The sequence below is a fragment of the Oncorhynchus masou genome, chromosome 22, assembly GCF_036934945.1.
Source record: "Oncorhynchus masou masou isolate Uvic2021 chromosome 22, UVic_Omas_1.1, whole genome shotgun sequence".
NCBI classification, from domain to species: Eukaryota; Metazoa; Chordata; class Actinopteri; order Salmoniformes; family Salmonidae; genus Oncorhynchus; species Oncorhynchus masou.
In genome coordinates this window covers 18,201,252-18,211,533 of record NC_088233.1, presented here as the reverse complement: position 1 = coordinate 18,211,533, position 10,282 = coordinate 18,201,252, and the positions used below count along the sequence as shown (strand labels likewise).

Below are 10,282 nucleotides of genomic sequence, written 5' to 3'. Positions count from 1 at the left end.
GAGGATATAATTATAACGCCCTTCTCAAGACAAACTTTTCAAGAAAAGTTGGACATTGTCAGGAGAGGTAGATGCCGACGCTACAAAGCCTGTCACAGGCGGGAAAGGGGTTCGTTCGCCACTTTCAACTATGGGTGCTATCAATGACTCACAGGCTCCGAGAAGCACTGCAAACTGTACTGCTGGGAATGCCTATTATTTGCAAGTGATCGATTTAGTGTTTGGAGCCACACTGGCTTTGCAAACCTGAGTTGTCTAACCAAGGCAGCAACGAGACACCAAAGTACGGCTGGGCACTTACAAGCAATGGTGCTTTTGAAAACTTTTGGGGACACCCGAGTGGATCTACAGCTCAACGAACAAGCGCGCAGGGCAACGAAGCTGCACAATGAAAAGGTATTGTACTCTTCCCCTGCAATTCTCTGAATAAAAATGTCAATTTCAAGGTGACGCAACGCCTGGTTATACTGCGTTTGTCTAAATATATAGTGTCTAGAGCCATGGCATCATAATGATGGTAATAAGAGGTGGATTAATTCAGGTGGGACTGTGTAGGACTTCACTGAAGGCCCAGGCCCCAGAACCACGGCACGCTACTGATTAATATAGCCACAAGCAGACGTGTGTCTGGCTGTAAAGTCTGGCGTACAATATTAATATACCACTGATAATCCAATGGAAACAAGAGACCCAGCCAATACAGCATAGAGCTTGCCTTGCAAAAGCCTTGACAGGGGAATTTAAAAACAAATGGGCCCACTGAGCACAACCAGAGAGCTCATACTTTCTCTGTAAACAAGCATGCACTGCACGCCTGCACACATAGACCCATACACACACACACAAACAGAGAGAGGGCAAAGAGAGAGAAATAAAAGCAGCTTCAGGCCACCAAAATGGTGACTCAGGGTGCTCATTCTGGATATCTTGCACAACATGCCTGCAGGATAAGCAGTACAGTAGATGAGGAACACATTGTGGTTTACAAGCATGTAAATAGGGGTTAACCCTAGAGGTCAAACTTTTACACAACACACGATTAGTCTTAATAATCTGCCTGCCATGCATGAAGTGGGAATGTTGCCCAATATCCATTATTGGAAAGGTCAAGGGTCATACATGTGTGCATCAAATATGTCCATGAATCAGCGCATGAGAAGTCATTAGATCACATAAAATGCAAGATCAGTTTAGATTACCTGACCAGGATAAGAGATGGTCATGCAACGTTTCAGTTAAAGGAAACTAAGTTCATTGGCCACAATTCTACATATTTACGCACCATAAAAACGTCCATATTTTGACATTAAAGGACACACGTATACAACATACTGTACCTCTGCGTTGAAATGGTCTTCGTCCGCATTGGTAACAAGCCTGTTGCGCAAGAGCAAGACGATTAAGGCCATTATTTGTTTCCACAGCCTCGGAGAAGCGCTTCTCCAGAGAGATGCCATTTTTATGCAGCCTCGTTCGCCCGTGCAATGGACTGTCATTCAGATGTGATTGAAAATTGCCGTCAAGTGATCTGCTATGTGACTGCATAGTCAAACTCTTTGGTTGAGTTCAAAATCCAGTTTGTGTTCAAGGTCTCTCCGCAGTTCAACCACTGGGCATTGGGTCGTGGCGCGCTGAAATCGGATCGTTTGCGAAACAGTTCGGGTTAGAACTGGTAGAAATTATCCCAATATATGTGATCATGGGTTATTTAAGGCGTGAGTCAGTTTTCCATTCATGCCCAGTTCTTAATGGCCCACATGAGCTAAAGGTAAGAACAGCATTTCTTCTGGCATATTGTTACCTACTTCCCCTTCAGTCAATAGCTTTCCTGCACGATGAGGGACGAGTAGAGAAAAAGGTACAGCCGTACTATACTAAGAAGGTAATTGTGGAGGATACCCTCAAAATACAATTGTCTTACAAGTTACTTCCAATTATCCAGAAGGTCTGTTAGATTTGAGTTAAACCACCGCATTCCTCTTGCAGGCGATCCTGGATTACATTGAGTCCAATAAACTCACTGCCTTCTGAGAAGACAAACAGAGCAGTGACTCTGCTAGAGAAATCGGGAGGAAAGTTAATGTAGCCTACATACTGTGGGAAGAAGTCTATTAGACAAAGCAATTTCTTGAAAATAAACTCCCCTCCCCCTGGGGATGAATTATAGACCGACCACCCAGTTGGCTCCTACTGCCATCTGCTGACAGCTAAGAATCACTACACTATAATAGGAGTTGGTGTTTGATGAGCCCAGTCATGATTTAAACCAGTAACTCATGTTTGAACTTGTTTGTAACCCACAGCCACATTGAACTACAGGGCTGAATGCTCAGAGCTCTGTGGTAAGTCATGTTTATAAAATGTCAAAGGCACAACATTTCTGCAGAGAGGGACTCATTTAATTGTCATAGAAATTATTATTTTTATTCAAGTTGGATTTCAGCGGTTTGCTAGCTGTGACAGTCGTCGGTTTCCTGCCTTAGCGATGGTGATTAGGGCGAGGAGGAAGAGGCCCAGGACCCAGATGCCAGCCACAGGAATCATCAGCAGCAGCAGATCTGGAACAAAGTCAAGACTGTTGAAAACACTTCACACCACCCTGCCTCTAGCTGCAACATGAGCCCAGAGGGGTATACTACAATGTAGGATCAATGATAACAGTAACAGGATCAATGGTAACAGTCTTACATAACCATTTATTTTGAAAATTGAAAGAATGACTCAACCAAAAACATATACCCATGTTGAGCTTTTGTAGTATAGCCCTCTGGTCTACGTCACAATCATACAAAAAAAAAATGCAGGCAAGTAGAGTGAGCAAGGGCAACATTTGAGCCCGGCAAGAAAATATATTTTAATCTTGCGTAGATAACGAAACAAATCCTTACTAGATTGGGGTCGGTCTGGTATGTCAATCCTGATTGGTCCATATGACAGTAGACCTTGAGTTGGGTCTCCACGCACTGCAGCCCTCTTGGTTATAGATTTGCACTCCTGTAGCAGTAAAGCATTAATAAAAGACAATCTTGTATGCCATGCCACCTGAAAATGCATTTTCTTCATGAATATAAATAATATTTGAGCCTTTTTAACCCCTTTTGTCATCCCAATTTCATTGTATTCAAGTGGTAGTTACAGTCTAGTCCCATTGCTGCGACTCCCGTACGGACTGGGGAGAGGCGAAGGGCGAGAGCTGTGCATCCTCCGAAACACAACCCCGCCGAGCCGCACTGCTTCTTGACAATGCTTACTTAACCCGGAAGTCAGCCGCACCAACGTGTCGAAGGAAACACCGTACACCTGGCGACCGTGTCAGTGTGCATTGCGCCTGGCCTGCCACAGGAGTCGCTAGAGCACGATGGGACAAGGACAACCCGGCCAGCCAAACCCTCCCCTAACCCAGACAACACTGGGCCAATTGTGCGCCGCCTCATGGGTCTCCCGTTCGCGGCAACAAAACCTGGAATCGAACCAGGATCTGTAGTGACACAGCTAGCACCGCTATGCAGTGCCTTAGCCCGCTGCACCAAGGGCCAGTGAACTTACAGGAATGCAGGGTTCGTCATCATCCAGGGAGCACAAGCGCACTGTGCAGTGCAGGTACAGGTCATGAGGCTCCACAACAAAGCGGAACATGTCAAAGCTGTACCGGATGGTTGAGGCCTCTCCATTGGCGCCCATTGTCGTATTGAGAAAGGTGACAGTTTCGTCATTCACACACCTGTGAGGGGAGTGTCTTGGGTTGAATAAATCCAAGACCTTCATCAAATTTAACACTGATCTGCCACAATTAGTCGGACATGCCAAATTGACCTCAGCTCAACTGAATTGCTCACAGCATGCTAAATTAATTCTTCATGCCATGTTTCAAGAGCAGAAGTAGGCGTACATGTTCCCGGGGATAAATGTTGATTGTCCACTCACCCATTGCGCAGCAGGGTGTGAACGGAGCCGTCTGACTGGTTGGGTTTGGGGGACTGTGTGGCCCAGCATTCATTCACCCTCAAGTGGAAGACGTCCTCCAGCTCCACGACCTTGATCTCCACATACACCCTGTCCCGGAGGTGGATCAGCGGTGAGCTTTGGAACGCCTCTGTGTAGGTGTGATCTGTGAAGAGGGCCATCTCCACCTTGGCATCCAACTCACCCATCCGCATCACAGTCTCACTGAACCAAAACAGCACAGGATTACTGTGAGAGAAATGCTTGTCATATCCACATTACCTGAACCGGAAGAACTCCTGCTTATAAATCAGTGGTTAGTTCGACATTACTCGCTGTCCCAGATGGCGGTTGCTACCTAGGTAGTATTAATAAAAAGGTAAAAAATTAAGGGTAAGCTAAATATTCTACCAACACTCACTAAGTGAATATTCCTCAATGGCCCACTTGAAAGCCACAACTGTCTTCTAAAAGTTCACGGCTAGGTGCAGGTGGTTTGTTTGAATTTAGAAAATGCCCAGTTAAAGTCAATACATTATCCTCAAGGAAGTAATGCAACAACGGTGTATGCCACCATCTTCCCCATTTCAAATCTTCTCCCATTGAGACAGACAAGTGTCATTCAACACAAAGCTTTATTTCTGAGTCACACTCATGACATGCAGCACTTGTGTGGACACCCACCTGTCTCAATCAATGAGAATAATTGAAATCAAGATTGCGTCACATGGCAAAAGTGAAATAAACAGCATTTTCTAAATTCCAACCAACCACCTACAACTAGCCATGGGGGGTTACAAGACAGTGGTGGCTTTCACGAAGAGAATTGAGAAATAATAACCAAGATTAGTATAACATTTACCCTTAACACCATCAACAGCTGGAACATCAGTAATGTCAGACTAGCAAGAATAACTCCTGGACCTATTGTACAGGCTCAAACTAGAGCCCAGAATTGTTCCTGGAGAGGAAACCCGAGTATCAAATAATAAGGCAATGTGACAAATTGCATCTCAAGTGAGTCTACTTGTTAGGTCGTGCCAGTAATAGAGCAAGACAAACTTTAAGTACATTAAGTTGTGATCAAGTCAATTTTTAGAGAGTGGGCCTTACCTAGAGAAGGGGATGATGGGGTACGGCAAACTGACAGTGCGGATGTATGGGTAGATACACGTGTACTCAATTTTTATCATTGGGTCTCTTATTATATTTCCATAGACTTGAGGGGCCGACATGAGAGTTAAGGCGTATGCAATGTGAGTGATGTTTTTCTGTTGTAAAAAGAGAGAGCACAATGCCAGTAAAAACAAACTTCCAGCTTCATAAATAAGTCACCACTTGGACTTGCTGCGATAACAAGGGTAAAAACCTCTGCCCTCAAATCGGCGCATGACAACTATAGAGCAGTGTGTTGAGCTTTGAGATTAGGCCTTTTCTGAGACAGGATTATCAAAGGATAATATGAAGTGTGGGATGAATCATACTTACCTCCAGTGGTTTACCACCACAGGAAATGTACTGATCCTTTGATATCCGCACAATGTAGTATGGGACGTTAGACATAACCTCCTTTTGGGCACGACAAGACTCATTCTTCAAGTGCAGAGATTCCATAGGTACTTTGTAGTACTGGAAAAAGTCCTCATTCACCATGATAGTAATGTAGTCTTTGCCACACATGACATTGATGGTAGCAACTAAAATAAATTAAAACAGTTTTAGAACAAATTCCAATAGAACTATTGTAGTTATTCTGGTCTACCAAAATGTTTAAACCTTTGTCACACAGGTCTCCATAGTAGCCAACAGCACATTTGCAGTTGCTTTTGTCGAGGGATAGCAAACACTTGGTTGTGTCAGTGCAGTGTGTGACAGTGCATATTCCTGAGAGAAAACATGACATCAATGGAGGCCACTCATGAAATGATCAAGTAAATACTCGCAAGCTATAGAAATCAGACAAATGTGTTTCTCACCAAGGACACAGTCACAGCAGAAAATGACGAGGACCAAAAATACCTGGTAAATTCCACAGCAATTAACCTACATGACATTTAACAGGTTTAATTCATTTTCTACAGTGTAGTTTCTAAACGTGTCCTTTCGTTTCAATACAAGCATAACAGTATCTACACACCTTCAAGTTGAATTTGAGCGCCATTGGTTATTTGCAATCTGTTTCCAAAATATATATTTATTTTTGTACTGACTTGAATTACTGGAAGGTCATAGTAACATAGCCCTGTCTGAAGAATACAAAAAAAAACCGGAGCCTTATATACTCAACAGATCGAAAGTCCTGGAGCTGTAATTACCAGACCTAGGTGATTACCTGAATGTAAAACACCTGTTTATTTGTATCTGAGCAATAAGCCTACTCCCAGTCACACACTTTAATTTCCTCGGAGCGCCCCAACTTCCATCGAGTAACCTCATTGGCCAAGCACAGAAATGAAGTCACCCCATCTTTCCCAGCCTATCAGCAACCTAATTGCACCAGTCAATTGCAGAACCCCTCCTATTCAGAAAAACAACATTGCAGGGAGAGACATGGCTTAATAGAGAGGTTGATAATTTAGGGAATTTTGCTAGGGTACCCCCCAATCTTTCCTTTCCTGAATCTTTGTGGGGCGGGCTATAGGCCTAGTCATCACCAGCGGATAGCATACGCCACACTCCTGAAGATGGCCTATGCATTTTTGCAACACTAACCAAGTTTCCATCCAACCATTTCAGGTGGCTGAATTACCTGACACATTTAAAAAAAATAAAAGTAATGCTGGGCTGATGGAAACAGGAAATGCTGGTACAATTTTATAAATACCAACAGATCCACAGCTGATGGAATCTCTATTGCACTCCACACTGCCCTTTCTCACCAGGACAAAAGGAACACTTATGTGAGAATGCTATTTATTAACTACAGCTCAGCTTTCAACACCATAGTACTCTAAAAGCTCATCACTAAGCTAAGGACCCTGGGACTAAACACCTCCCTCTGCAACTGGATCCTGGACTTCCTGACGGGCCACCCCCAGTTGGTGAGGGTAGGTAGCAACACATCTGCCATGCTGATCCTCAACATAGCTCCACAGGGGTGTGTGCTCAGTCCCCTCCTGTACTCCATGTTCACCCATGACTGCATGGCCAGGCACAACTCCAATACCATCATTAAGTTTGCAGATGACACAACAGTGGTAGGCCTGATCACCGACAACAACGAAACAGCATATAGGGAGGAGGTCAGAGACCTGGCCGGGTGGTGCCAGAATAACAACCTAACCCTCAACGTAACCAAGACTAAGGAGATGATTGTGGATTACAGGAAAAGGAGGACCGAGCACGCCCCCATTCTCATCGACGGGGCTGTAGTGGAGCAGGTTGAGAGCTTCAAGTTCTTTGGTGTCCACATCAACAACAAACTAGAATGGTCCAAACACACCAAGACAGTTGTGAAGAGGGCACGACAAAGCCTATTCCCCCTCAGGAAACTAAAAGGATTTGGCATGGGTCCTGAGATCCTCAAAAGGTTCTACAGTTGTAACATCGAGAGCATCCTGACTACTGCTCAACCTCCGACCACAAGGCACTACAGAGGGTAGTGCATACGGCCCAGTACATCACTGGGGCTAAGCTGCCTGCCATCCAGGACCTCTACACCAGTCGGTGTCAGAGGAAGGCTATAAAAATTGTCAAAGACCCCAGCCACCCAAGACATAGACTGTTCTCTCTACTAACGCATGGCAAGCGGTACCGGAGTGCCAAGTCTAGGACAAAAAGGCTTCTCAACAGTTTTTACCCCCAAGCCATAAGACTCCTGAACAGGTAATCAAATGGCTACTCGGACTATTTGCCTTGTGTGCCTCCACCAACCCCTCTTGTTAGGCTGCTGTTACTCTGTTTATCATATATGCATAGTCACTTTGTTAGAGTTGCGTAAATTCAAATCTGGTATCAGGATAAATATAACAATGAGTCACCGATTTTATACTATGTATTTTTTATTAGCTAAGTAATAAATGGCAAATGCAACTTTCGTATATACGGGCTCTCTGTAATACCATGCAGGGCAGAACAGAGAACTGACAAGACTATGTAAAACAATATTCTTTATACTGTGATAGACAGTTCCAATCAGTCTGTTGGCCTATCACAGTAGAGACTGGGCGTGGTTTAAACTTGTCCAGCCTATTGCAGGCGCTCAGGCGGGTCCCCGCCTCTTGGCGCTTCCGTTGATAGATGTAACTTGCTTGTGAAGAACATCCAGGTTCTCATGCTCCATACCATTATCTCGCACCTGGCTCCTGTTATCTAACAAAAGACCGCTTGTTCTCGCAACACCCCCTCTGAATGTGCCCCCCTCCCAACTAATTTGAACAGTTCCTGTCTTCATGCTTTTCTGTATTTTTCCATCATGAGAAAGTCCCATAGCCCTGATACTTTTAACAATGTTTCAAGTCAGCTATGTTGCATAACACATACATACATCCACACAAGACAACAGCAGATAGTAATCAATCATATATATGGTAATGGCTATAATGTAAAACACAGGATCCAACCACTTTAACTATACATTCATGTACATACTACCTCAACTGGGCCGACCAACCAGTGCTCCCGCACATTAGCTAACCGGGCTATCTGCATTGTGTAATGGATATTGCTCTTATATGTCATTTCATAATGCAGTTAGCCTGTCTGAACTGTATTTGCCAGCTGTTGTCTGGAGCACACGTGCCAAGACCCCATTTGCTATATAACAGATTTTGTGACAAAACCACCGATGGAAACCCATTTAACTTGTATTTTTCAAACGTAAAATGGGAATTTAACCACACTACTGTTTGACTGGTACTGTTCGATTCCCGGCCAATGCATGCTCCATTTTAGGGCGGCAGGTAGTGTTTTCAGACCTCGGCACTGACTGTTACTTGTAAAAGAGTCATAGGGCGTGAGCGGAAGCCAAATTCCTTTTGGACCTTGTGTACATTTTTACTAACGACATGCCACCGACTTTGAGTAAAGCCATGTGTATGCGGATGACTCTCCACTGTACATGTCATCTACTACAGCGACTGAAATGACTGCAACACTCAACAAAGAGCTGCAGTTAGTTTCAGAGTGGGTCGCAAGGAGTCAGTTAGCCCTAAATATTTATAAACCTAAAAGCATTGTATTTGGAACAAAACACTCACTAAACCCTAAAGCTCAACTAAATCAGTGCAAGAGGGGGTATGCAGCTGGAGGTTGAATGTTTAAAGAGGTACGGAACGGAAGTTTGGGAACGACTGCACTAAGCATAGTGTGGGAGCATTATGGTGTCTTGTGGGATTTTCAATGTATTCAGACCCCTTGACTTTCTCCACATTTTGTTACGTAACAGCCTTAATCTAAATGGGTTAAATAAAAATATTTCCTCAGCAATCTACACACAATACCCCATAATGACAAAGCGAAAACAGGTTTTTAGACATTTTTGCAGATGTATAATACATTTAACAGATACTTATTTACATCATTTACCCTTTGTTTTGAGACTAAAAATTGAGCTCTGTTTCCATTGATCGTCCTTGATGTTTCTACAACTTCATTGGAGTCCACTTTGAGTAAACAAGGCAGGTCCTACAGTTTTGTCGCACCTTGACTAAACCCTAAAGCTCAACTAAATCTTGTAATAAGTCACGTGGAAATTGAGCAAGTTGAGATGACTAAACTGCTTGGAGTAACCCTAGATTGTAAACTGTCATGGTCAAAACATATTGACGCAGTCGTAGCTAAGACAGGGAGAAGTCTGTCTATAACAAAGCGATGCTCTACCTTCTTAACAACATTATCAACAAGGCAGGTCCTACAGTTTTGTAGCACCTTGACTACTGTTTGACTGGTACTGTTTGACCGGAAAATCGGGCACAACGGAGTTTGAGAAATTCCTTGTGGGAACCCCTTTCAGGCTCATTGTAAGCATTGGTGGTTCAGTGGTAGAATTCTCGCCTGCCACGCGGGAGGCCCGGGTTCGATTCCCGGCCAATGCATGCTCCATTTTAGGGCGGCAGGTAGTGTTTTCAGACCTCGGCACTGACTGTTACTTGTAAAAGAGTCATAGGGCGTGAGCGGAAGCCAAATTCCTTTTGGACCTTGTGTACATTTTGTTTTGAGACTAAAAATTGAGCTCTGTTTCCATTGATCGTCCTTGATGTTTCTACAACTTCATTGGAGTCCACTTTGAGTAAACAAGGCAGGTCCTACAGTTTTGTCGCACCTTGACTAAACCCTAAAGCTCAACTAAATCTTGTAATAAGTCACGTGGAAATTGAGCAAGTTGAGATGACTAAACTGC

The 10,282-nt window shown here is 43.9% G+C and overlaps 1 protein-coding gene and 1 non-coding gene across 2 annotated transcripts; one reads left to right on the top strand and one right to left on the bottom strand.

The window, feature by feature from the left end:
- Positions 1-2,166: 2,166 nt before the first annotated feature.
- LOC135509120 (uromodulin-like) lies at positions 2,167-5,709 on the bottom strand. The gene is made up of 6 exons (XM_064929481.1): positions 5,431-5,709; positions 5,056-5,213; positions 3,925-4,167; positions 3,547-3,721; positions 2,889-2,994; positions 2,167-2,558 (listed from the first exon to the last, which is right to left on the bottom strand). Exons 1-6 carry the CDS (start codon positions 5,620-5,622, stop codon positions 2,440-2,442), a joined length of 993 nt encoding a protein of 330 aa, XP_064785553.1. The 5' UTR covers positions 5,623-5,709; the 3' UTR covers positions 2,167-2,439.
- A 4,197-nt stretch (positions 5,710-9,906) lies between these two features.
- On the top strand, positions 9,907-9,977 carry trnag-gcc (transfer RNA glycine (anticodon GCC)). The gene has a single exon. It is a non-coding gene; the product is annotated as a tRNA-Gly (tRNA).
- The last annotated feature ends 305 nt before the right edge of the window (positions 9,978-10,282 follow it).

What these genes read in the sequence shown, in the direction of transcription:
- LOC135509120 (XM_064929481.1), bottom strand. Translation starts at nt 5,622, where the DNA reads ATGTGTGGCAAAGACTACATTACTATCATGGTGAATGAGGACTTTTTC. An exon ending in CCCATCATCCCCTTCTCTAG is followed by an intron (nt 4,168 to 5,055) that starts GTAAGGCCCACT and finishes GTTTTGGTTCAG; the next exon opens with TGAGACTGTGATGCGGATGG. An exon ending in ACCAGACCGACCCCAATCTA is followed by an intron (nt 2,559 to 2,888) that starts GTAAGGATTTGT and finishes ACTTTGTTCCAG; the next exon opens with ATCTGCTGCTGCTGATGATT.